This window comes from Melospiza georgiana, chromosome Z (assembly GCF_028018845.1).
Source record: "Melospiza georgiana isolate bMelGeo1 chromosome Z, bMelGeo1.pri, whole genome shotgun sequence".
Classification (NCBI taxonomy): Eukaryota; Metazoa; Chordata; class Aves; order Passeriformes; family Passerellidae; genus Melospiza; species Melospiza georgiana.
In genome coordinates, this window is record NC_080465.1 from 52,910,699 (window position 1) to 52,937,761 (window position 27,063).

The window sequence follows — 27,063 nt, forward strand, 5'->3', positions numbered from 1 at the left end:
CTATTTAACTGCCTTTGATACAGTAGAATTTATCAGCCTTTTATGTTAATACCCTAATCCCTGTGTAGATTGTATATCTTGGTGTGATATAGTTTAGGTTTTGACAAAATATTAAAATAGAGGCTGTGTAATGTGTATTATAACATTAACTTTTGCAGAAGTAATTGCAGCTTTACTTTTGTAACTAACTGAAGAGTAGTAAAGCTAATGTTGATAGGAAGTATTTGTAAAAATGGCTACAATGTCTGTGTGATAAGATAACTGAGAAGAACCAGGCAAATAATGCTGAAAGAGGAAGGAAAAATCTACCACTGACCCTTCGGCTATCAATGACTATAACCACACACCAGGGGGCCTCTTGAGGAAATTAATAAAATACAAGACTCTCAAAATTACATCTGATTTGTGGCATGTAATCTTAAGAAGTTGAGGTCAGGGGTTGAACTAAGATAAAGAATTCCTGGAACATGTAAACTCAAAGGAATGTTTGAATATTTGTAATTGTCATAAATATGCATTTGACTAATGCAATGAAAAAGTATATAAGAGTTGTTAACCATGTGCATCTGGCTATGCACCCAGTGCTGTTACTTTTGCTTTATCGCTTATTATCTCTTATAAAACCTTTAAAATTTTTAAAGAGTGAGCCTTGTTTCTCACAATGATCAAATAGTTGCTGAAGCATCTAGAAACTCGTCTGGCCACTTTGCCAGCCAGCCGGCATACTCTACCAGAGGATATCTAAGCCCTGTTGCCTAGGGAATCTCGGTAAAATATGTCTTATGCCTGGAAACGACATAGAGCCCAGGGTCATTTCCCTGCCTTACAATTTCCTTTGTAGTCTGACTATTAACTTTAGCCGGGCACCTCTCATTAGCACGTTTTGCTAAAACAAAAAGACCCAATGCAGTAGATCTTGAAGAGCATTGCCAGTCCTCAAAAGTCCCAATGACTCACTCCATGGAGCTGTCCCAACACCCTCAGGGTCAAAGCTCCTGGCATCCACTGTTTACTGTCCTTTATTAATAAGTTCTCCCCTGTTTCTTGTGCCCTACTACCTTTAATTATCTCCAACTCCTCTGGTGGAAAAGACAGCACCAGCACCACCACTTCCCCCCTCCCCCTCAGGCAGTAGCTCAGTCACAGGGGGCAGAGGGGGGATCCCAGAGACCTTTGGCAGAAGCACTGCTTTCTGAACATCTCCATTGAACAGTTGATTACCTGTTGTCTCTTCTGAATCCCCCGCCTGATGTCCCTTAACTGCTCTTATTTCTACCTCTTTAGGCAAATTCACTCCCTTCAACAAGTGAGTAATTGAGCTCTCGGGAGGGAAGGCGGGAACGTTTTTCCCTTCCAAGTTAACAATCCTTACTCCTCCCAGCTTTCCAAATGCATGTAAAACCCACAAGCATGCTTGGAATCTGTAAATATTCTACTATCAAGCTAACTTGAGTTTAGAATTCCAGCTAAAGTCAGTGCTGCTGCTAAGAGAAGGAAAATGGTTCCATGACAGTTATCTTTTTAAATTTGAGGTGTAATTTAATGTTTCTGTTAAAAGAAACCTCACAGGATGCCCATATGTGCTGTTTCAATAACTCACTTAGAAATAATCTTTATACTGTACAATATGCTGTATACTATACTGTATACCATACTATACGCTAAAGGGGACTGCCAAGCTGAAATGCTTGTGAAATGCTGCAGTTTGGCAAAGTAGCATCTTCAAAAGGTTAGCGGCCTTGTTGCTTTCAGCAGAACTGCTCAATTAAAGCAGATACGAACCAGAAGGTTCAGTTCCCAACCCCTGGTTTGACTGTAAATGGCATTATAGGCTTAAATGGAACAGGTCGGGTTTTACTGGTATGGTCTGCACTTCATTCACTTCTGGTTTCATTCAGTCTGGCACAAGCCTCAGTGGCTGCAGGAGAAGAATGCAGCTCATGTCTAGTGACGATCTGATTGGTTCCATTATTCATCTCCAGCTGCTCGTTCACTTTGCAAAGTCTTTAAGGAGATTCTTGTAGCTTTGCTCAATAATATTTTAGAGAGCTACAGGAAATACTGTTCAAACAGGAGAAAAGCCTGTTTTAATGTTGAGGGTGATCAAGCTCTAGAGAGGCTGCCCAGAGCCATGGCTGAGTTTCTGTGCCTGGAGATGCTCAGGCTGCCTAGACAGGATCCTTGGCAACCTGCTTTGGCTGAGCCTGCTTCAGGCAGGAGCACAGGGCAGGTGATGTCCAGTCCTCCCTCACAGCCCCAGCTGTTCTGTGATTCTCTGTTAGTCCAGAGCTTTTCAGACTGCTTTGAGTTAGGAATAGGTTCTCATCAAACATGTTTGCATCTCTCCTGGTACATAGCAAAACTCTTGGAATGGATCTTTACAAGCCTTGAGTCTGAGCTGCTTTTCAGTTCCATAGGATTTGTGAGCTCTCTGTGTACAGGGCTTATTTATTTCCAGGGTGTTGCTGCCCTCAGCCTTGACTGGCTTTGTGTGTAGATTCAATAGGAACAGTTTGGTTGTTGTGCAGTGAACTGGTGCACATACACACTGTCTCAGTTGTTTGCTAAAGTCTAACCTGGTTCTTTTTTGTTAATACTGAAAAGCAGAGATGGAGGATTTCACCTGGAAGATGAAGATTTTTTTTGTGAAGAGGGTGATAAGGTGCGGTGCTTCCATTTTAATCTTACAGAGCAGTGGACATTTTCCCCATGAACTTTCTGCTTGCAGTGGAGATCCTGCTGGTGTCTTTTACGGCTTAGTGTTGGACCAGAATGTGTGAGCACAGGCTGGTACAAACTCCCAGTTAGACCACAAGGAGTAGATTTGTTTCTGTTACCTTGCTCCTTGTGGGATCCCTGAAGCAAGAGCCTGGGCAGAGGTGCAGGATTAGACATGTGAGCACTCTTAAAGTTAGCCAGAGGATCACAGGCTTGTCAAGGGTTATTCCAGCTGCAAAATCACTTCAGTGATTTACAGTCCTCCTTACCTGTCTTCCATTTTTAATCTATTCCTCCCAACAAATATTTTCCAAAATCTTTTTGGTTCCATGATCTTCTCTGTTTTGGGCATTTTGTTACCATGATGCCTCAGTATGTTAAAAACCCCAAATGAAATTGACCACATGGATGTGTATTTGGTGTTTTTTTGATAGTATTCTTTAATGTTCAGGAAGAACTTGGAGAAGGTGGGAATCTGTACACTTCAGCCACCATGTCTGGAATTGGCAATAAAAGGACGGCTGGAGAGCCTGGCCCTTCTGCACCTCCGGAAAAGAAGTCAGGGATTGAAAATTTGGGCACCATTTTTGGGCACTGTGGAGACCATTAAACTTGGTGGTGTTTCTTCAACAGTATGTCTTCCTTGCATACCCCTACTCCACCTTTTGGTTTGTTTTCATCTGGAGGCAGAAATGTCTCTGGGGTCATGGTGAGCCCTTCTGTGACCTGGCCTGTGTGCCTGTGCCCAGGAGGAACTGGACATCTGGACGCTGCAGACCAAGAACTGGAAGCTGGCAGAGATGCTTGACCAGCACCAAGCAATGGAAGATGAGCTGTGGGAGCACATGGAGAAGCTGGAGTGTCAGCAGGCCACTGACGATGCCTCTCTAGTGATCTTCAACTGCTACTGGAATCAGGTTGGGAACAACTTTTGTTACTTCATATACAGTTTTCTTGTCTCCCCTGTACCACTGCACTCCTACTGTTCACATCCATTCTTTACCTTGTCTTGCCTTGCCTGTCCCATCATTCAGTTTGATGAAAATATCCACATCATCCTTAAATGCTTCGACCTGGACAAAGGTCTTGGAGACCTTTTGTCTGAAAGAAAAGGACTGGTGGTGCCAGAACCTGATCCAGACTCTGACAGTAATCAGGAGTGTAAAGATGAGAGGGAATGAGGTGAGGCACCTATCTGGGGACAATGGGAAAGGTGGATTTCAGCTGTGGACAATGCTGATTTCTACTTCTAAGTGCTGACAGACTTTTTTTTTTTTTGTGACTGTAAAGAGCAGTGATATGCTACCTTCTAGAACACACTTTTTTTCACCTCTTTATGTTCTCAGGGGATGATTGAAGCTGGCATTCTCCATCCTGGCTACTCTGACCAGCAATACCAGTGAGGAGATAAAATCTCAGCTGCAGGAGCGTGTGGAGTCCTCCCGAAGTGCTGTTGCCCAGATTGTGACAATGTATGACAAGTTGCAGGAGAAGGTGGATGTGCTGTCTCACAAGCTGAATAGTGGAGGTATGACAAAGGTGGCAGGTATTCAAGAATGCTTATCTGTCCCCACCTTAGACCTGATCCTGCCTTGTAGACATTAAGGTCTAGTCCTTCTCATGTGCATTTATTTTCTAAAATGAATTTGTTTACCTTTCCAAACTCTTGTTATCAAAACCTCTTCCAAAGGACAATATGCTGGAAGTGCATTGTATCTACCTCTGTATTTGAGTGCTGAGGGCTCTGCTCAGTGTGTTGGGCTAAGAAGCAGCTTGTTTCTGCCAGTACTCTGTTCATGTGCCTGAGAAGTCAGAGAGCACGGCTGAACCTCCTCAGCCACCTGTTCTCAGCCACCACATAGAAGGTTTCGCGCTTACAGGTAAAGAAGTGAAATCAGCATTGTGGTCTGATGGTGGACTCCTTCTCCTTTGCAGCTTAGTAGAAGGTGTAGCAATAACAAGCTGCTCAGTTTCCACTGAGTCCTGAGCAAAATTGTACCCATCTAATGGTGGGGTGTGCTTAGTGTTGCTGTCAGTTTTGAACATAGCAGAGTTCTGCAGAGAATGCCAAATGACCATCTTCTAAAAATTAAAGTAGCAGATTCACTTTAGATTCAGATGACTTGAAAAAACATCATTAGCTTAAGGTTAGATTTTTAATCTTTTGAAAGAAACCTTGGGTGAAATATCAGCTCATGCTTCTGTGTGCTCTGACCAAGTCTGGTATTGGTGCAGGAGAGTCTTGCTGTCCTTGACTGGCAGTCATAAACTGTAGTAGTTTTGACACTGGTGCTATGTGAGCCTGCTCTCAGGTGCTCTAGTTTCACCCGTCACCCTGGTGCTGTGGTTGTCACATGGTGTCATGGTGTGTTGGCCTGGTGTGTCACCCTGGGCCACCTGTTGCAGCAGATTTATGAATTTGGGCAGCATTTGGATGTCCCTGGTTCCAAGGACATGCTCTGGGCTGCTGGCACAGACACAGCTGAAGTGATGTCTGGTGTGAGGGGATGGTCCCCAGGTCAGAAATGGGCAGCACTGTTAAACTGCAGAGCCTTTTGCTTATGGAGTGCAGGTCAAAGCTACCTGTGGATGGAGATCAGGCCCTCAGGAACCACCCGTGGCAAAGGTAAATTAAACTGAACTTAGATCCAGATATCTCCTTTTCTGTTTTCTTATTTCTCTCTATGCTCTTCAGGAATTAAAATCAGTGTTCGTTGATTTCTGTTAATTTCCTTTTCTTTGTGCATCTTTCAGATATTTCACTGATGGAAGAAGCAGTAGTGGAGCTGAATACCTACCTGTCACATGACAATGGATGGCTGCAGGACCTGTTTGCTGTTCTTCAGCAGAAGCATAGAGTCATGTCTCAGGAGGTATAAAAAGGAGAGAGAAAGGAATCTGCTTTGAGGGCCTGTTTAGCATAATTTATGGTTCCCATAGATTGGAAAGCAGCTCATTTCCTTGGAGAAGCACAGGAGGAGCATGGTTTGAAAGTTGTGAAAAAGGATTGTGGAGATCTGTACATAAATTTTCTGTATAAATCAGATGGATTTGCTTGTTACATGACTAATGGAAAAGATATAAGCAAGTCAGTGAACTGAATGGATTTAACTTTTAAAGAAAAGGAGAGCAGAGAAATTGGGGGCATATGATGCTGAGTTGGCTGTATAGACACCTGGAACTGTTGAGGTGACATCCCTGTCATTCTCAGTTCCTTGGTTTATCTGTGTTTTTTGATAGTGTAATGATATCAATTACAAGATGTTCCCAGTTGTTAAAGGATTCACATTAGTAGCAGCATTTGTTTGAGAGATTTCAGTTCATTTAAAGTTTGTGTTTATGGTGGTCTTGCTCAGCATTAGACCTCTGAGCACTTAGATGCTCTGTTGAGTAGATGGACATAGGGATTGAAAGATTAAAATCAAAAAAAGCCTTTGAATCAGCTGAGGTGGCTGCCTCTGTATTCTGCCAGATATTACCAGCTTCCTGCTCTTTCTCTATTTTCAGTTTTGTCTTATTTTTATTGCTGTCTTGGGATTTGGCCAGTATTAAATTCAGGACAGTTCATGGAATAGTCTGTCACCACAGCAAAGATGAAAAGCACATGATGAATAAGAGAAAAATGACTCCTCAGCAGTGTCAGGAAAAGTTGGCCCAATGCAATGTGCTGGCTGAAGCACTCCTTTGGTTGCAGTTCTCCAAGCTGCAGGAGAGGGTGGAGACAGCAGAATCCCAGGTGTCTGTCCTGGAGACCATGATTGTTGACCTTCAGTGGGACATTGACAAGATCCACAAGAGAGAGCAGAGGCTCAGCTGCCACCTGGCAACATCCTGGAACGACTGAGTAAGCGCTGGCCAGGAGACCTGGGAAGTGGGAAGGATGTTGGATGGTGTCCTAGATTGCCAAGCAAATTGTATTCTATTTGCCATCTCTGTGGCAGTTCTTTTCTGTTAAGTGGGTAGTTTTCCTTATCTCTTCCACAACCACTTCTTTCCCTGAGGAGGCATCTGCTGATAACAGGCTACTGAATGTCACTGCATGACTGATAAGAACTATAGCATCCCAGTGTGAGATGCTCCACCCAGAGGGAAAAGCCAGGCATTCCTACCTGAGATTCTGGAAGCACAGCTTCTCCACTGGATTTTCCCAGAGGAACAGCTGCCTCTTCCACTGGATCTTCAGAGGAAGACTACACTCTTTTCCACAGGATCACTGCTCCAACAGAACCACACCTGACACTCCAGGAGGACTGCAGCCACAATTCCAATTGTGGACTGCTACCAGCACCCTGATGTGTCAGGTTATGTTCTGACTCTGTCAGTGTTGTTTTAGTTTACTTCATTGTTCATTTTATTTTTTATTTTCTTCCCTAGTAAAGAACTATTATTCCTGCTCTCATATCTTTTTTTGCCTGAGAGCCCCTTAATTTAAAATTTATAGCAATTTGGAGGGAGGGGGTTTACATTTTCCATTTCTGGGGAGGCTCCTGCCTTCCTTAGCAGACACCTGTCTTTTGAAACCAAGACAGATGGGTGTGTGACATTCTCTCTGGGACTTTGCTGGGAGAGCTGAGAACCTGCAGTGTTCTTTCTTGCCAGTATTTCTGCTGCATCACTCTTGTCAGTATTTCACTGGGTCTTGAAGGAATCCCTTACATGTTTTGCAGGTAAATTCCAAAGGCCACAAGGTGTATGGAGCAGCTGGGAGCAGCCTCTATGGGGGAATAATCACAATTCATGGCCTCAGGGTAAGAAGGCCAGGGGCTTGGCTGTGGGCAAGGGGAAGAATACAGTCAAGAAGAACAAGGGCCACTTTGAACAGAATTTGATACTTATTTTAGATAATTTTTAGATCCTGTGCCACAAAGCTGGGTGACTCTGGGCAAGCCATTTTGTCTGTGTATGACAAAATGACTGAAGAAGCACCTGGTGGAATTAGACTCTGTCTCACTTGGTCAAGTTACCTGACTGCTCAGTCTGTAACTACTGTTACTGCATGAACAGATAGTTCATTAGCACTCTCGGGAGACATATTAACAGTAGTATTTGCAAGGAGTTTATCCCAACAGTTTGAGGAGATGCATGCAGAGCTGGAAGAGAGAGCTGGGAATCACCTTAATGAATTGGAGGAACTATATCAGGGCCTCGAGGAAGTAACAAGACAGAATGAAAAGCTCAAGGTAAGACATCTGTACCTGTGTGAGGACGAAGGTGTTCTGTGGGATGGACTGCCCTCAGCTTTGCGGTGCTGTGTGTGCAGAAAACCTCATTGCAGTGTCTGTTCTGAGCCTGCTCTTTAGCTGTGGTACACTTTGCTCCAGGTACAGTTGAGCTGGTCTGTGTCTCGACTTGCAGCTCAGTGCGTTGGTGACACCGCGTGGCCACCGTTGGAAATTGTAATGGTTTCCTGCCCGTGTCCCGTTCTGATCTTTGAGTCCATTTTAACCATTTCTGGTTAAAACGGTTTTCACCTCTGCTGGTGATCCCTCCTCCACCTTCCCCATGCCCTGTGCAAGTGGAAACCAGAGAACAGAAACAATAAGGGAATTTGTGTGGGGAGAGAGGCTCTTGAAAGAGTTAAAGAATTTCTGTCTTACCCACTGTGTGGGAAAGGAAACAGGAAACAGCCTGTGAGTCTGTGATGTTTTAAAGGTGGTAGCACAAGAAGCTGTGGTTCTGTGATAGATGACTATATGGTGGGGGAATAATCCAAATTTCATCTTAGTGCCAATTATAGGAAATGCCTGTCTCGATAACCTAAATCTGATGCTGGGAGCTGTCTTGAGGCACCTCTGAATTCTGTTTATCCATATGAGTCTGTTTAGAGATAAGTGGTCTTTAGTTTATAACTTTTTTTTTTCCTTCTAATTACTTTTAAGCTGAATGCATGTATATTTGTGTCTGTTTCTCTGCTGCTAGTCACAATCATTTGCTAACTGTCTTTATAAGGAGGATTCGGATTCTGTACTTCTTTTTTTTTACATTTCCTTTCAGTCATTATGTCTTACTGGTAGAAGGCTATCATAATCCCTACTTACATGTGCACTTTCTCTATTCTCTCACTTTTCTATGTGTCCGTCTTTGTTGATGAGGTGATTATTGTTTATGGCAAGTCCAAGGCTGTCAATGAGCAAGAAGGCATGGAGTTGTGCTGTGCCTAAAAATGACCACGACCTCCCCCACACTGCCCTTTAGGGGCTACAGTGCACTAGAACATCTGGGTTGATTCTTTGTTACTGTTAAATACTTGTTCTGGCATGTCTCTTCATCTCAGAAACCAAAGCTCTTCACCTGTTCTATTGGGAGGCCATGGTTGGGTGTAAAACTGGCATGACTTCTTTTCAGACAAAAGTGTTGCTCTGTTATGTGGCAGAATGATAACAGTCGTATTTTGTTCTTTGTCATTTAGCTTGTTCTCCATCTCCATGAAAGTCCTCAAGAAGGTTGGCAGAAGTGTGGTTTGTTGCAGAGGTGTTTCTGTTTTTGCAGGCCCCATTAATCGGGAGATGCGTCATCTCATCAACAGCCTCCAGAATCACAACCACAGCTAAAGGGAGAGGTGCTGAGATACAAGTGCAAACTGAGAGAGGCCCAGTCTGACCTGAGCAAGGTAACACAGAAGGAAATGCCAGAAAAGAGGGGAAAGGCTTATGAGAAGGGGGAATGCTGTCACCCTTGCCAGGAATACCAACCTTTCTGATACGCTGTGCAGGATGCGGTGAAATTTTCTGTGGAACTCTGCACTCTGCTGCTTCCTTTGACCAAACGAATGCTCTTCCTTTGTAGCTGTGTAGTGCTCCATGAAAAGGAGGCGTGGAAGCATGGATTTGGGAAGACAAGGGAGAAGGGGATGAGGAAGACTCCTGGCTAAGAACTTTAATATTTGTTTTCTTGGTCATCTCTCTTGCTGTTCCATGCCAGATCCACTCTTGCAGTGGCAGTGCTCTCCTCCAGTCCCAGTGCAGCATTGAAGGCACAAAGGAGGAACCTGCAGAGATCAAGCAGGAGCCTGATGATCCTTCTGCCCAAGTGACTGTTCCCAGGGCTGCTTCTGGAGATGTTAATGAGATGAAGGCCAGGCGAGATGAAGAGGAATGGGAGCAGGAGAGATGCGAAAGGGAGAGGGAGCAAGAGAAGGAAAATGAGAAGGAGAAAGAGAGAGAACGAGAAAAAAGAGAAAGAGAAGGAAAAGGAGTGTGAGTGGGAAAAGCAGAAGCAGAAGGAATGAAAGAAGGAGAGAAAGTCCAAAGAGAAGGAGAAAGGGAAGCATGAAGATAGAAGAAAGAAGGAGGCTGAAGTGATCAAGCAGCTGAAGCTGAGCTCAAGTAAGAGTTGCTGTTTCTCCCTTTCCTGTGTGAGCAGTGCCCAGCCCTGGGGTGTTCACGTGTTCTTGCTTTTACGGGATCAGCATCACTGGAATTTGGAACCAAGACAGTTTCTTGACATTCTCTGTGTCTGATTATGATGTGGTCAGTGCAGTAGCCTAAAGCATGAATTACCAAAGAAGATACTTCATGGTGTGGGTCAAGTAATGTTGATTTGTTGCTGTCATAACAATAGCATAGAAGTTCACAGCAGCAGGTTATTAATAGAGGACACATCTGTGTTCCCACTCCTATATGGTTCCCAAAGCAGAGGTGGATAGTTTGTAGCTTATTGTTAGGGTACCTTTCTTCAGCCCACTTCTTGCATTTCAACCTATGTGCCTGAACATATTTTATTTCCAGCCTGTATTCAGCTGCTGTTTTATGTTACCAGGATAAGATGACCCCAGGTTGACTCCATATCCATGTGGGAGATGAGAGAATATTGCCAGGCTGTGGTGCTGGCTGTGTAACAGTGGCTTTGCTGCTGTGTTCTCACTGTGGTCTGTCTCCCTTTCTCCAGGAAGACTCAGGAGAGTCAGAAGGAGATGAAACTCTTGCGAGATATATGCTGCTCTGTCCCCGAAGAGCAGAGAAACAAAGTGCAGCTGATGGCAGCTGAGAAGGCAAAAGCTGAGGTATTCCTAATTTCTCTTCCTCTTTTCTTTTTAACGTGTTACTTAAACTTCTTTTCAGATACTCTGCAGCAGAACTGTGTTGTTTCTCTCCTCAGAACTGAGGATTGTTTGTCTTCTCGGCTTGGTCACTTAGAGATTGGAATGGTCTGGACATAAACGGGGACTAGTTGCTAGTGCAGGCACACACACACACACCAATCTCTAGGTTCATAAGCACAGACCCATTTGCAGATTCCTTCAGTTCCAGCATGTCCCTCTCTTTGGGGGACCCCTGTGGTGCCTACCCTCTCTTGCCTTGTTCACAAGCTGGTCTCACCTATAGGCAGCACTTCCTCTGTGCAGCACACACACATGGGGTAAAGAGTTAGATTACATGGCAATACTTAGTAAAATATACAAGAAGCTAGGACAGGACAGGCTGTGATGACTGTGGGCAAGGCTGAGCCAGACAACTGCGTACTGACTGCCCATATTTCCCATGAGACTGGCTCCTTTTATACCCTTCTCTGTCTAACCCAAATTTGTTCATCCTTGGTCTCCATTTCCCTGCACATTGCTTCTGGATTTGAGCAGCTCTTGATTGCCACAGCTGTTCCAGTTCAGGAGCCATTCCTGCTTTACAGTGTCATCAGTTACAAAGTCCCTGCTGATCTTCCTGGAGGTGGTTCCTGTTATTGTATTTGGATTCTTGTTATTGTAGAACAGAACTGCTCTACCTTGTCAAAGCTGAAGTGGCCAAAATGAGTTTAAGGAGCTTGGCAGCCTGTTAGTTGGAGGTGTCAAGCTGTCCACATGTAGAATTTTTGCCCTGGTGTATCTGACAGCTGTTCAGCTGCTGGGAATTGGGTGTTAGTTTCTGCCCAGCTCTGGGAACGACTGTGTCAAACCTGATTCTGCCAGACAAGTGACAGGTGACCATCCTTTCTTTGCACCTTCAAAGGTGCAGACTTGTAGGGAATGCATTTTTCTGGTTGTTGGGATAATGTGGAAGTTATCCCAGGGAGGCTGGGACTAGAGGATCTTTAAGGTCCCTTCCAATCCAGGGGATGAAACTATGGGTGGCATGACTTAGCCGGCTGCATGTTCTCTTTGGTCCCTGAAGAAGCTGACAGGGAATGTGCTGCTCCTTCTCTTGGTCTCCTGTTTTTGTGCAGGAAGATATTTCTGGGTTGTGCAGGAAGCTGGAGACCACAAAGAAGCCTGACATGGTTCCCAGCTGTGATGAGATCCTGATGGAGGAAATCAAGGATTGCAAGGTGAGTATGTGTCCCTCAGCTTCCCTTTTTACCTCAGTTAGAAGGTGTGCAGGCACACTTCCAGTATCTGACATCTCTCGTCTGTACTCTGGCACTGGAGAAACCACATTGTCCTTCTGAGGAATGGAAGGACCTTCATGTTGAGACATCTCTGAGCACAGAAGCTGGGCTGCAGTGCCCCTCAAAGCTGTGTGTCTGTGTGTGTGTGTGTGGGGGGGTCTGTGTGTGTGTGTGTGGGGGGGTCTGTGTGTGTGTGCTGTGTGTCTGTGTGTCTGCATGTGTCTGTGTGTGTGTCTGTCTGTGTGTCTGTGTCTGAGGGTGTCTCTGTGTGTCTGTGTCTGTGTGTGTGTCTGTCTGTGTCTGTGTGTCTGTCTGTCTCTGTGTGTGTCTGTCTGTGTCTGTGTGTGTGTTGCAGGCCTGCCTGACGTGCCCGTGCTGCAGCACCCACAAGAAGGATGCGGTGCTCACCAAGTGCTTCCACGTTTTCTGCTTGGAGTACGTGCGGCCGCGCTACGGCCCCCGGCAGCGCAAGCGCCCCAAGTGCAGCGCGGCCTTTGGGGCCAGCAACTCCCACAGGATCTACATTGGCTGAGGCCTCCCTCCCTCCCTCCCAGCTTCTGCTGCCCAGGCTGCAGCGTCTCCTGGGAGCACCCTTCAGGGTCTGGAAAGAAACACACTCTGGATCTTGCTTCCTTTCTTGGCCCTGTCCCTTGGTCTTGCCCTCGATTTTTGTGTGTTCTTTGTGCCTGAGAGGAAATTTGCCATCCCTTGCTTCCACTCTGCTAATTAAATCCCATCAAGGGATGGCACTGCTCCTGGGAGGGAAGAGTTTCCCAATTACTAGGCCCAATAGAGGCCAAGGAAATTAATCTGTGCACTCAGTGGAACAACTCCTTAGGTACCTGTGATCTTCCTGAGCCAAGGCAAGAACCCCAGAGGGCTGATGCACTACGAAACCCTAGCCCCAAACAAACGCATCGAAATATCCAGAAGAGGAGAAAGGAGAGATCTTGGAGACCCTTAGAAATAGCATTCCACTGACGAGTCCTGATTGATGTGCTCACCTTCCCCTAGGCTGAGGCATTGCTGTTACTGTCCTTCTCAGAAAAGGGCTTTCAGGGTCCCTTTGCTGCAGCTTTACCACAAAGATTAACCTTGTTATGCACAAATTCTTATTAAAGCTGTTGTTTAGTTTATTTTCCTGGTACTCCTGCCTTTGGTACTGTCTGTTCTCCCATCCTTCCTTTGTCCAGTTCTTGGAAACATTTCTCACAAGCTTTAAACTGCAGTAGAGATGTGATTTCTTCCTTCCTCTCCTTTCAAAATATGCTCAGCTAGAGCAACTTTTGTCCCTGTGGCTGTATCCCCAGTGGCTTATTCCTGACACAACAGGAGGACCAGGATGCTGCATTATTTCTGCAGCCATTTTGTTGTGGCTGCTGGGAATTTTGGCACAGATGTCGTGTGGCTTAGAGTGTCAGTGCTCCCTGTACTTGGGGGCTTCATTTGAAGTCTGCTCCTAAACTCAAAATGGGAAGTTGTTGATTTGTGATGTTTCTTCCTAGGGTGTAGTGTTTTCCTGTAAGCCTAATTTGCATGGAAGGTGCACCTGTCAGAGGTTTGTCTCATGGGTGTCCCTTCCCTGAAGCAGGGACTCTCCTGCCTTCTTCCATCCCCTCCCTGCAGGACATACCAGATACAAAGTGAAAGGAGTTCATCACAGGCTCTTACACTATTCATTATCTTACTGAAAACATTCAGAATGTATGAGTAAAGCTTGTAAATGATGAGGGATCCTGAAAAGTGAAAAGGAACACGGCATCCTGTCTTTCCAAGGGGAACCTGGGCTGCTGGGAGTTCCTGCCATGGTATAAGAGCCGTTAGGAGCAATGAGAGTAGAACCCACTCCCCTTTCCTTGGAAGTTGCTCCTGGGATTACAGGTTCTGGCAGCAAGTTGGCTAAAGAATGGGGTGGTAATGCTGCCGGTAGATTTTGGGGTACAAATGCTTCTTCGACCAGGACCTGGCTCATGAGCAAACTGTCTGCATCTTCAAACAACTTTGCTACAGCAGCAAGAGTTCCTTTTACAGCTGAGAACAGCACCCTGAACTGAACAGCCCCAGCAGAGCTGCAAAGCCCCTCTGTCCATCCCCAGTGTCTCTTGTATCACCTTCCTACTGAAATGAGCTTTGTGTGCACTCTGCCCAGGTTGGCATCCCTCTGCTCCTGGCAGGAAATGGATACTTCAAACAATCTGCATTAGTTTCACAGAGGAGTTTTGGAAACTCCTGTCCTCCCTTAGCAAGAAAAATGTGTTGGTTTTGTTCTAAAGTAATAGCTTATTTCAAGCTAATTTCTGAAATAACTGAGTTTTTCTCTGCTTTTAATTAAACCATTTCCATACATTCTGAGAAACAGAATATATGGAAATAATTAAAATTTTTCAGGACGAGTAAGTATTGGGGTAAAAAAGAAGCTCCTCAGACAACCACGAGAAATAACGCTTGCTTAACAGTAGTTATTAGGTGGTTAACGTTTTTCCATTTATATTTTTGCTTTTAAATGAAGTCAGATTTGTTGAAGGATTTGGTGTTTAGAGCTCTGAAGCAAAACATTTTTGTTTAAGATATGATTAACATTTTCAGGTTTTTTTTTTTTTTTTTTTTTTTTTTTTTAATCTGTTTCTGGGCTCATGTCTGTAGAGATAAGGACATAAAAGCCTTGATAAAAATACTTAAAAATTGGACTGAAATACTTCTTTCCTAGTGTTTAATGAAAAGAACAATATTCATCTGTTGAAAAACCATTGATGTTGTGAGGTACCAGGTGCTACACAACAAAAAAGCTCTTTCTAGAAATCTGATTATCTAAAGGGGAGAGGGAGGGGCAAGGGAAGGCAACAAAAGTAATCTGAGTGGTTAAGGATCCATCAAGTTTGTCAGAAATGTGGGGATATCCCAGATCTATTAGACCTACCGAGGTGCAGACCTGTGGATCCCACTTCTCTGTTTTATGTCCTAATTTCTCTTCCCCATGTTACTGCATTGGAAGGAGCAGACACACAAAAGCAGAGAACAAGCCCTGAGCAGGGAACAGACAATCACCTCTTGAGGCTAATTAGTCTGGGTCTCACTGTGATCAGCTTTTAGTGCTGTTGCAGAGGTTTTCATGTACAAGGGCTCTTCAAAGGTTAGAGATGCAGATAGGTAGAATAATGCATTCCTCAGTCTGCCTGCAGCCTTTGAACTCCACCTAACAAGAACACCCCAGGCAACCCCTACAGGTGACTGGAGATAGAGGGAGAGTAAAAATTACTTTGGTGATTTATCTGGGAGACCACAGTTAAGAGACATAATTATCAACTCTTTTTCTCTGTAATAGGGGATGTGCTGGGAAGTGGAAGTGATTTTTAAAAATTGGTAGAAACCCTATTTAAAAAACACAATCAGTTGGGTTGATGCAGTGTTTATTCAGATGCTGAACAGCTTACCCTTCCTTCCCCTTATCACCCAGAAGGGAGAGAGCTCCATTCAGTACATTGCCTCTGAAACCACAATTCTCATTCTTCATTCACAGGGTGGTTTTGGTGACTCCTTTTGGTTTTTACTGGACCTTGGTATCTGAATAAGTCATGGTCCAGAGCCCCTTTAGTCACCTCATCTGTGAGAAAGGACCTTATTGTCATCTTAAGACAGAGAATATTAAGGGAGTAGTTTCACACTGGCAAATATTTCACTTGTTGAGGTAAATACTGATTTACAGTAGTGCCCCCTCTCCCTTCTCATCGTTGTCCTGTGCCACTGTGAATCCATCCCTTCACCTGTCAGTGCAGTGTTTGCACGGCTTCTCCCTGGGAGGGAGTGGAAGCCCAGCCTAGGCTCACAGACAGACAGAAGTGGTGGTTTGGTTTTTGCCAAGTTATTTTAAGCTGGGTGAGTTCCCTCATCACAGCCTCAGAGCAGCCACACCTCCATTTGTGTGACAGAGCTGAGGGAATGGTGTGTGGTGGGTTTGCCGCCAGGAATTTGTCTTGTGAGCCTGTGCCAGGAGGGAAGGGACTGCCAACACAGAACAGCACCTGCCATAAAGAGGCATCCGTGAGGAGCCTTCACATGAACAGAGACTAGACCCACACAGAACACAACAAAAATGTACCAACAAAGGGACATACTGCCAATGAACAGTTTAAACCTTTTTTTGGTTTCTTTTTCTTTTTTTTCCCCTTAATTAATGCACAGAAAGGGCTAAAAAAGTAAAACCTCAATGTACTGTCAAGTGGAGAAACGAGGAACTCTCATTGGGATGCTCCTTGTCTCTCCAGTCCCTTGGGAATGGCTGGTGTTTTCCAGGAGAATAAGAAACTTGCTGTGAAAGGAGAACTCAGGAGGGTGGCAGTGGCTGTGGGCTGCTGCAATTCTGCTCTCCTGAAGAGCTTATTGCCTGGTTTATTTTTGCACCCCTTTCTGGCATTACAAAAGTGTGTTACAAATTTTACAGAGGAAGGGGAGAAAGGAAGAAAAGGGGAAGGGCACAGATAAGCTGGCCTAGGGCTCTGCAGTTCTGTTTGTCCGTGCATACTCTTCCAGCTCTGATTTCCTGTCCATGGCAAGTTGCAGCTCCTGCTTGATGATTTCGATCTGCTTCTCCAGCTCTGTCAGCTCTTGCAGCACTGAGGTCCTCGCAGTGTTGAGGGACTCTGCTTTCCCGTTGGTGGTTAAGGAAGGCGGAGTCTCTCTCCTCCCCTGTGGCAGGGGGATGTCCTGGTGCTGATGGATTGTCACTTCGTTTTGCCCCTCATCAGTGCAGATGTATTTTTTTCGGTGGCAGTTGCCCAGGTTGGCTGTGTTCCACACTGCATGCTGGCTGTTCCCCACATGGGCCCTGAACAGAGAGAAGAGAGTTAACACCACATCAGGGCCTGCTCTTGTCTGTGTGCAGACCTCCACTGTGGGCCATCCTACTGGAAAAATATAAGGCTGCCGTTGCATGTTACATAGAAATATTATTCCTTTATCCCTGAAATTATGTTTTCTTGCAAAGCACAAATCATGAATTTAAATGACAAAATTTTTGTGATTTAACCATAGCAGAGGCTAGAACAGAACCCTGAATGTAATTTTTCCCAAAACTTTTTTTCAGTTATGAAATTACTCAGCTGCAGCTCAGGAAAATCTGAGTCCTTCAAAGCCTCTGAAAGCTTTTGTGGTTGCAATGTGCAAGTTTATTACAGTGTTAGTCCTTTGTGTGTTACTAGTCAGTTCTGACTTGGGCATTTGCTCTCATGGAGAAGGAAAGAGACTCCCCAGAGCTGCTGTGGAGAGGTGAAGGGAGAAGCTTTGTCCTTTAGTCTTGAAGTCTTGTTGGGGAGCTGCCTGTGCTCTGGGGGATGATGTTTAAACCAGTGATGTTTATCCAAGCCTTGCAGGTTCATTCCTGAGCTTCCTGACACACCACAGAGACTTAAAGGCTGTCAAATTGGAGCACAAATTTCAGTCTGGGAACTTTTTGAAATGCTTCAATTTTTTTTCCCTCCAGAAATACTTCCATAATATTTTGATTCTAGAGAGCTTTTTCCTAGTTTTTGGGGAATTCCTTTTGGTGCCCTCCCAGATCAGGCCAATTCCCAGGGCTCCTTCCCAAAGTGAGGTGTAGCCCATGGCCTCCACTCTCCAGCTGGAACAGAAGGAAGCACAGAGCTTGCTGTTGTGGGAGAGGGGCTTCTCTTTCCTGCCTGCTTTCCGTTTGGGACAGGTTGGTGTGTGCTCATTTGATAAAGGCAGGTTTAAACTCTGAAGCAGTTGTGTTTCAAACTGCTCCCTTCTCAAGCTCTTCTGTGGGTATCCTTGGACAAAAGGCCTCTTGATGTGAGCTCTATGTGGCAGGTTAAGGAAGGAGATTGATATTTCAGGGTTGTGACTGCTGAAAGCAGTTGGTTTAAGGGATGGATACTTTTCTCATCTGACTGCAGTAAAGGAACTTGGAAAGTGAAAATTTTGTTCAAGGAGGTGGTGACTGGGGGTGTTTTCTAAGAGATGGGCTGGCAGAGAGAAGAGACTGGAGGGGAGGTGTCAGGCAGGAGCAGCAACCCCTGCCTGGATCATGCTCCAGAGAGATCAGGGAATCCCAGCAGGGATGTGTATGTAGAGTTGCTTATTTTTGTGCAGATCAGCTATATTCTCATATTTCAAAATAAAAGATGGGAAGACTCCAAGACTGGGCAGTTGATCTTAACAAATGCCAGTCCACACTGTTAGCACTCCAGTTTCACCAAGTCAATAAAACCATTTAAAATTTGGTACTGATGCTGAGCAGCTTTTGTAGTTTTGGTGACCTTAAGAAACCCAACAGATTTTCCTTCAGGAGAATACCTGCAGTAGCATGATGCCAATTTTTAACACCTCTTTTCTGTATCTTTGGTGCTTTTAAGAGTTCTTCAGGGCCCAGCAGGAATGAAAGCACGTGTGATAATGTCAGTGATTTGAGAACTCTGTGTTGTGCTGATGGCTCAGGTTTTAGCTTTCATATTTTTCAGATTCTATTCTGCTTTATTGTGTAGTGTTGAGCCTCATATTAGGGGATTGTAAGCTCTCTTCACAGAATAGGTAGGCAAAACAATTCTTTCTCTAGCTGGGGACCAAAGACAGCCAATCCAGATCTCCTGCCCCGGAGCATGAACACTGCTGGACTGAAGAGAGAAAACAAGAAGGATGGGACTTCATGGGCTAAAGCTGTAATTGGACAATTAGCTCCAATATGCTAACGGACCAAAACTTATAAAAGTATGAGACCCCATGACCTGTCGTCCATTTTTCTGGCCATTTTGGGTTGTGCTGCCCAAGGTGGATCTATTTGAGGCCTCTTAATAAATACCTACTTTATTCTTTAGCTCTGTCTAGTCTCTGATCTAGGTCAGCTTTCACAAGGCATCAGTGCCTTGCCACATGAGTGTTCATGACAATCTGGACATCCCACTCGTGGCTCTAAATTCATCCCAGTTCTGTGCAAACAGCAGCCCCGAGAAGCTGAGAAGAGCAAGCACAGTGGGTGGGTGTACATGCACACACCTGAGGGATGACTGCTGTGTGGGCAGAAGGTTTTGGACCGCTGTACATCTTCACTCTCCCAAGTTGGAAGATTATTTGCATGGATCTTTTTCTAAGCCATTGCCTGGGGGGCTTATGCACCATCTCCTCCTGTTCCACCAAATAAGGAGGGTGCAGCAGAAGGAAACATTTTGCAGCACTCATGGCCTCTCCTGCTGCTCACAGATCAAAAGCCAGGAGCGGATGTGTGAAAGCTGGTTCCATATATGGTGTTCTTTGATAAGATTAAGGAATGAACAAAGGAGATCAATTGCAGGCATTTTTAGACACTTGTGTGTATAAAGGCAGGTTAGGAGCTTAGAGATGCTTACTATTTATATTTGCTGCCTTTAGCAGAGGATTATTAAAGAAACACAACATACATTGACCTCTGTAGGTTTCAGTCAGGCCAAACATCCAGTAACATTCTGAAAGCCCTTTTGTATTCTATACTCTGTGCCTGAACTTCTCTGTAGAAAAGCAGTTCTGCTGTCTATGTCCTTACAAAGTGCACCAGTAGAGTTGAGTTGCTGAGCACATGCACAGTTCCATGCAATGCCTTGTGTTCCTGGAAGCTGTACATCCCATTGTCTCCTCTGCAGAAGACACAAGCTATGAAAACAAAGCCAAGCTGTTACCTATGTTTTTCTCCAACAACACTTGTTGGATGCAATAATTTTCAAAGGACTGCATTTGCCTCTCCTCAGCTTTCTTATTTAAAGAAGAGAGCTGAAGGAGTTTCAGGCATGTGAGTGCCTGATCTCTCTTTGCCTCTAAAGGCTCTGCCTCTCAGAGCCCCGGTTACCTGCCGGTGCTTTGGCGTGGGAGTCATTCATTCCCTAAACTCCATTCCCTAAACACAAGTGGACTTCAACTGCAAAGCATCTCTTTGCAGTGGGAGGTTTTTTTATTAGCTGCATTTAAAATCATGAAAGAACAAGATTTCTAGATTTAATACTATAAAAAAGAATTAATTTCTGCCTTCTTCATTTGTCACTTCTATCTTGTTTCCTTTTTTTTTTTTTTTTTGCTATTACCTTTGGGGCATAACTGTATATCCAAACAGAAGGCATTTAATTTCAAAGTTATTTTTATAGTTTGTGTTTTAAGGCATGGATAGCTTCCTACCTCTTTTCTACTCGTTTTTTCTTAGGCTGATGTTTTTCCTCAATAAATGAACTGTTTAGAGCACGATGTAATCTCTAGAGGAAAAAGAGGAACATAAATTAGTAGAAGTAAGATTAAAAATGGCTCCACAAATAGGTAAACAATTTGGGCTTTGTATGATGGACCTGAGCATAAATTATTTAGCACATTGAAGGATACAAGCAATTGTCTGTGCTTTGTCATTACAACAGATTTATTTTCCTGTACTTTCCCAAAGAAAGGCAAGCTGAAGAGTTGATTAATAGTTTGGGAACAATCCTTGGTGTTAAATTAGTTTTAAAAGATTTCTTCCTCTGTGCTGCTTTAAAGCAATGGAAGTTCTTCCCTTTTCTGCCTTTTGTTGTAAAGTAACTTCTTCCTTTAGAGCAAACACCCAGAGCAATTCTGTCCCATTAGTTTCTCTAGAATAATGAGGGAGGTTAACCAGCATTTCCTGCATGCCTCACAGGTTTGGGAACCTGTAACAGTGAGGTGGAATGTTCTGGTTTGCCAGTTCAGGATAACAACACTGTTGCTTCCATCATCCAAAAGAGCTGAGCTGTGAGACTACAAGCGCAAATGGAGGTGTCCCTCCATAAGCTTTGCAACGAAATATTTAAATAATATTCAAATTTCCTCTGTGTTTCCCATTCCATCCTTAGGTCAGCCTCTTCAAACTCCAGAAGCTGCTGACACCATTCAAATTCCAACTGTCAGTGCTCTTACAACATTTCATAACTAGTTCTTGTTCAGGCTTTCTTGGTCAGCCACACAACTTCCACAGGGTCCCTTCAGAACACCTGAAGAACATACCTGACTGGTATGGAGCCAGTACTTCATCTTGGATTTTTTCTTGATTCGTGGCAGGACCAGTCTGTACACGATGTGCTCCCCAATGGTGGTGAGAATGGACAAACCAAAGCCAACGCACAACATCACGAAGAGCCCTGAGAAATGCTTTATCCCCATCTGCAGTGTCTGTGAATAAAATCAAAAGGAAAAGTTAAGGCAGGAGGTTGTTAGTGTGCTGGAGCAGATGCTTTGTTTTCTCATGTGGGTGCTCTGAATACAGAGTGGTGAAATAATGCAGAATAGTATGGATAGAGTTCACAGCAAAGCCTTTCTGTGCTGCTTGGTGTTCAGCCAGAGCAAAGGCTCTGTCATGGGAAGAGAATCAGCCAAACACCAGGGAAACTGAGCCATTCCCCTAATGAGGTGGAGTGTTAAATGTACAAGAATACGGTGTTTGCAGTGTCTTTGCATTTGTAAAAGCAAGTACTGCTTGATAGAATGTAGTCAATGAGCTGTAAAGCAAGTCCTTCATCAGCAGTGAGCTACTGCTCTATAAGTGTTCATATTTTCAGGGAATTGATTGTGAACTTTCCCTTTTTGTGCTTTGCCCTTGATGGAGGGTCATGGAGAAAATATGAAGTAAGTAGCACAAACATGGCACCTTTCCACTCCTTACATTAACAGGACTGAAACTGTGTTAGGAACTCTGACTACAGCTATGGAAAACAGGAACACATACACCTTTTTCTGCCAACCCACCCTTTTCATGTAGGATAGAAAGCCTTTAATAATTTGTCTTATTTGCATTAATCATGTTTGAATACCAAGAAACTGTGTAGAGCAGAAATCTGTACTACAGATACCTGTACTGCAATGTGTGGGTGAGGTATGCATGTCGTACCTCTGTTCTCAGGCCTCCATAACTAAGTTTATGAATAACTAAAATCCCTTGCAAAAAATTACTGCTCACAGATTATTATGGAAATATTTCCAGGAACACAAAGTCCAGTTGTGTCTTTCTATTAAACAATGTTGCTCACCAAGTAAATGAATGGAAAAAAAAAAAAAAGAGGAGCAGAGTTTGGGAAGGGTTGTGTGTCATCTGTGATGCTGCTACCCTGGACCTGTTGTGTTCCTTGTGTTCATTTGCTCCATGGGTGGGGGTGGGGATTGTGCTTTGTTATGAGTATTTCCATAAATTGGAAAAAGAAACTGGAATTAGTGAGAAGATGCATCACAGAATATTTGTGAAGTCTTGTTCTAAGGTCGTTTTAAGCCACAGAGTTCGTAACTGATGAGTCCACTGAAGCTGAGGGCTTGGAAGTCCCTCTGTGTACTTTGCTTGGGTGACTGTGAGCTGTATTTCTCTCTTCTGGTTTGCATTTTGATTTCTGCTCTTTAGAACACAATGGTATGAGATAGCATATCGCAGGTTTTTTACAAGAAGAGAGCTTCTGCAATCTAGCAGAGTGAGAACTTTCCCATACTGGCACTGGCAATGGATTCGTGTTTTGGGGATCCTCTGCCAAGATCAGCCTCCTTGTCCCGAAGCACACTGAGCAGAACTTTCGAGACAAGAATTTTTGTACTAGTGAATAAACACTTCTAGGGTGTTGAAGGGTCTAATGGAGGTGTAAAAGCAATTTCTAAAGAAGCTGGAAACCATAAGAAAGACATAGCAAAATGGCTCTGGGGTAGAAGTGTGTCAAAATTTTGGCACAAGGATTTTTTTGTTATGGAAACTGCATCAATTCAACCTCAAGGCAAAACTTGCCTCTCCACATCACAATTTCTTACGACAGTTTGTCCTTTCAGTTGGGGGCATAGGAGGGTGACACAGAGATTACAGGTGGTAATGCTTTACACTGCTCAAGCAGACTGTAGGTCTGGCAGTAAAGCCCAACTTTTAGCCCAGGTAGAATAAAATAAGAATGAGGTCTCATGTCTGACCTTTTTCTCAGAAGTCTCAGAGCTAAGGCCTCAGTATGGCTCACCTTTGAATTTGACACATATCTAAGTATCTGTAAGAAGCAAAAAACCTGCTATCCCAAATAGTGGAACATGCTGGTTAATGCTGCTTTTGCCAGTTCTCCAGGAAGCTCTAATGCAAATCACTCCCTTCCCAGAAAGGGTGTTCAAAGGCAAGTATGCAACAACTTAAGAGATGCAGAGCTAACAGTAAACATGAGAACAAACAGAACAATAATGAAAAGGTTATGTGTTTGCTGAGTCATCTGATGAATACACTTATCTACCACTGCTCCCAGGCTCCAGCTGTTGGATGTCACAGAGAGTAACAGCCTGTGGGTGGTTCTTGCCATGGGAACTGGGTTTAATGTAACATCATAAAACCCTAGCCATTCAAAACAATAATAAAAAGCCCTATTGCAGTGGGGGTTCCTGAATGCCTGGGGTCAGTGTTTGATGCCACTCCAGCACTGCTACAGAAAGCACACTTGGCTAGCTCCTTACGTGAAAAATAACTCCCTCGTCTTCAGCAAAGCCTCTCTGATTTATGCTGATGAGGGTCTGGCTCCCTGTCCTGTCAGCTCTGCAGAATTGTTTTCTACCTTCCCTGGAAGCAGGTGAAAGAAATTCCAGCACTGTCATCCCAGATGAGTTTTTCACCTGTAATGGATGGCTTTTGAAATTGTCCCAAACAAGACATCTTTTCCTAGCAAAGAAGTGCCAAAACAAAGCATCAATAATATTTCATCTAGCAATGAAGAAGGTAATACATTGGAAGAGCTGCATGATAAAGGCTGCAGAGTAGAAGGATATTTTTGAGACTAATTTAAGGGGGAAAACAAGGTAGGGTAGAAATAATTAATGCAGTGTGGAGTGATTATACATAGCAGTATCAGCATATTCACAAACCATTGTAAATTGGCTATTTATCAGCTGTCTGTAATTACTGTAGAGACACACGTTAAATAGTAAAGGAAACCATATAATAGAGGCAGGTCTCATTTTCAGCCTCTAATAGAGGCTTCTCTAATTAGAGGAGCAAGCTCAAATACTTATTTTGTTGCTCTTTTATGTATTTTTAGGTGCATACATGGAATATACATGGAAAGAGCAGGAAAAAACCAGTTTCTCTGCATTACTGCATTCCTCTCTGCTCAAGGGTTAGGGGCCAGGGGAGTGGGTATGTGGGTTGGGGGTGGCAACAGAAAACAAACTGGTGGATTTCTCTACTGCAATATATTATTTTTATTTCCTTTTATTTTATTTTATTTTTTCCTAAGGAATAAAAACCCACCATGTGGTGTATTCTGTATTAAGCCAGGATAAAAATGCAGTCCTTGCTCCAAGTTTGTAATCATAAATCCAGGAGGTAGCTTCCTGCATTTTAGGAGAATGAACTCAGTTATGGTCATGTAATTCTTCTGGAGCAATAGGCTGTGTAGTCAATCCTGTGATAATTACTGCTAATGGGTGCTAACCACAACAGTTGCAACAGCCTCCAAGTTGTTTCCCACTGGCAAATTGGGAAATTGGCATTTTCTAGACACCAACAAATACAACAGAAGATATGTGCTTTTTCTTTACAATACATCCTTGAAGACACTTTTCCATTTTATCAACCCATATATGCAGTTGCTATCTGAATACTTCCTGTTTTTTCCACTCTAGTTGTGTGCCTTTTTTTCTTTTTTTTAACCCTGAAGAGAAGTAAGGGGATGCAGAGAAGCCAGTCTGACATTTGTGTTCACTTTGGAGCAGGCAATAGAGACAAAAATGGCACTTAATGATTTCAGCATTTGTTTTCATGGGAAGAACTCCTGTTTTACTCCCTACCACAGGAGACTGTAAGTGCTTTACTCTCCCTGGCTGCACTGAATAAGTCATCAAATACTCCTGTGGTCCAACTTTGACTAATTAGAAGCTTGTAAAGATTCTTATGGATAATCTGCAAGTTGGCAGTGCATAACAGATATTGGTGCTACACACTGCTGAACCCAAACACTAAATATGGGTATCATGTGTATGTTAAGTATAATAATAAACTGTATTTTCTTGATTGCATTTTCCCTTTAAAAGGTTTGCTGATCTTTGGAAGTTCAGTTTTGCAGCACCTGTGCTGATAAGGAATTAGTAGGGATAAATGGATATGAAGGGTAGAATTCTAAACTCATTTACATATCTCAGTAGGCTTGCAAAATCCTACTGATGCTGATACTTTTATTTAGTCAGCTAAGTGTTATTAAAACATGTCCCCCTCTCCATGTTGTGGCATTTTTTGCAGCTGCAGAGAGACTTATTTTTAGACTTGATTTTCATTCTTATGGCTTTCTGTGCTCTCAAAGAAGTAGCAGCTTAAAAATAATACATATTTAATCTCTTCAGGGAGATTATCCCCCCCAAAGACTGATGACCATGGCTTTAGAGTTTCGAGTGACGAATTTTAAGATACTGTAAATACTGTCTCATACTGGCAAGACAAGTTCCTTTCCCTCCTTGTTGTGAGGGTTTTGCACAGAGCTGGAAAAACATTGTTTTGTAATAAATATTTTATTTTCTACTCATCAATTTTCCAAGCCCTGTCAGTACCTCTTCAGACAGTCACCTTTTTCTTTTTGTTTGTTTTCAGTTTCAATGGATGAATCTAAATCTTTTACTCATTTGCAGGACACATCTTCTCCTGACTCTGTTGACAGAGTCAATACTCATTCACTCCCTTCTGCAGGACTGTTGTGCAAAGTATTTTTTTCCACAGTGCAAGTCCAGAACCCACTGTTTCTTCCCACACTGAGATGACCCCTTTTCAATGCAACATCTGTCACTTTGTGAGACCCTTTCTGGAAACATTCCCAGTTCCTCCTGTGGGCAGGGGCCACCTCTCCCCCCCTAGACAGCATACGTGCAGACTGAGAAAAGTGTGTTGGTACAGCAGAAACTTTTTTCCCTGTTCTTTGTGTTTGTTTTTCATGCTCTCACGACAAGGTGCTGTGAAAGGTGACTGATGGGCAGCTGCTATTTATGAGCACATTGCAGTTTGTTTCCTTTTTGGAAGTGTCTGCATGGCCTTTCCTTGACACCTGCAGTGCACCAGGGACAAACATAAACCAGAACTTCAAGGTTGGAAAAGTCACTGTTGAGTTGTCAGGCGATGGGTGTAACAAAAAAGGAAACTATTGGTTGACCTTTAAGGGGACTAGCAAGAGGACAGAGCAGAAAGGCACAATTTTCTGGATGACAACTGGGTGAAATCATGGCAAGATGAATGAGGTACTGTCTGATAGTGCCTCTTGAGTGATGCTGAGGCCGAAGATCATAAATTCAGGCAAAAGACCGGTGAGTTTGAGCAAGTTCCTTCAGAAACTTGAGAGCTAACAACCATCAACGGATCTCACCACTGATGGGAGATGAAAAGAGGATTAGTTACCATTCCTGAAGGGATTTAAAAGACCTACAGATGTGGCACTTAGGGACACAGTTTAGTGGTGGACTTGGCAGTGCTGCATTAATGGCTGGATTAATTGATCGTAGAGGTCTTTGCCTACCTAAATTATTCCATGATTCAAAGATGAAAGGATTTTTTTTTTCTGTGTGGCTTCCATCTGGATCAGATGGAAGGCTGTGGTCAAGGACCAATCCCCACTGCTAGCATGGACCTGTCCCTCAGACACTGGGAGGAGGTTCACAGTACTTTGCCTTCCCCAGCATCACCACTGTCAGGGTCAGTTTGGGCTGCAAGGTCTGTGTGCTTTCGTACATTGTTATTTTAAATGTCAGGTTAGATACCATTTGTGTGAAGCATCAGCAAGTTCTTGATATTAATAGCTGGGATAATGGCATGCAGCAATATATAATTTTTTATTCCATGTGTTGGTTGTTATCTGACTGAACTGCCAGTCAACAGGGAAATCAGTCTAAGTTCTAGAGTTCTAGCTGTCCTGTGATCATTATGAATATAAAAGGATAAATACAAACTTTTCAAGTGAAACAGGAGATACAGTTTCAACAGTAACATTTTTAAAAACATAGCTAAAAAGCTGTGAAAGATTGTATACACTTAATTAGCTTTTCCCAAAGCATGGACCAGGTAGGGCTCTTCTTTTT

The 27,063-nt window shown here is 43.6% G+C and overlaps 1 protein-coding gene and 1 pseudogene across 1 annotated transcript in view; one reads left to right on the forward strand and one right to left on the reverse strand.

The window, feature by feature from the left end:
- The first annotated feature begins 3,211 nt into the window (after positions 1-3,211).
- On the forward strand, positions 3,212-12,568 carry LOC131096243 (E3 ubiquitin-protein ligase BRE1A-like; annotated as a pseudogene).
- A 2,858-nt stretch (positions 12,569-15,426) lies between these two features.
- The window catches only part of GRIN3A (glutamate ionotropic receptor NMDA type subunit 3A), a 67,712-nt gene continuing 56,075 nt past the window's right edge, over positions 15,427-27,063 (reverse strand). The window contains exons 7-9 of the mRNA XM_058043541.1: positions 21,019-21,183; positions 20,188-20,261; positions 15,427-16,858 (exon numbers count right to left, since the gene is read on the reverse strand). Of these exons, the coding sequence (XP_057899524.1) occupies positions 16,522-16,858; positions 20,188-20,261; positions 21,019-21,183 (576 nt within the window). The 3' untranslated portion in view covers positions 15,427-16,521. The remainder of the gene's footprint in view (positions 16,859-20,187; positions 20,262-21,018; positions 21,184-27,063) is intronic.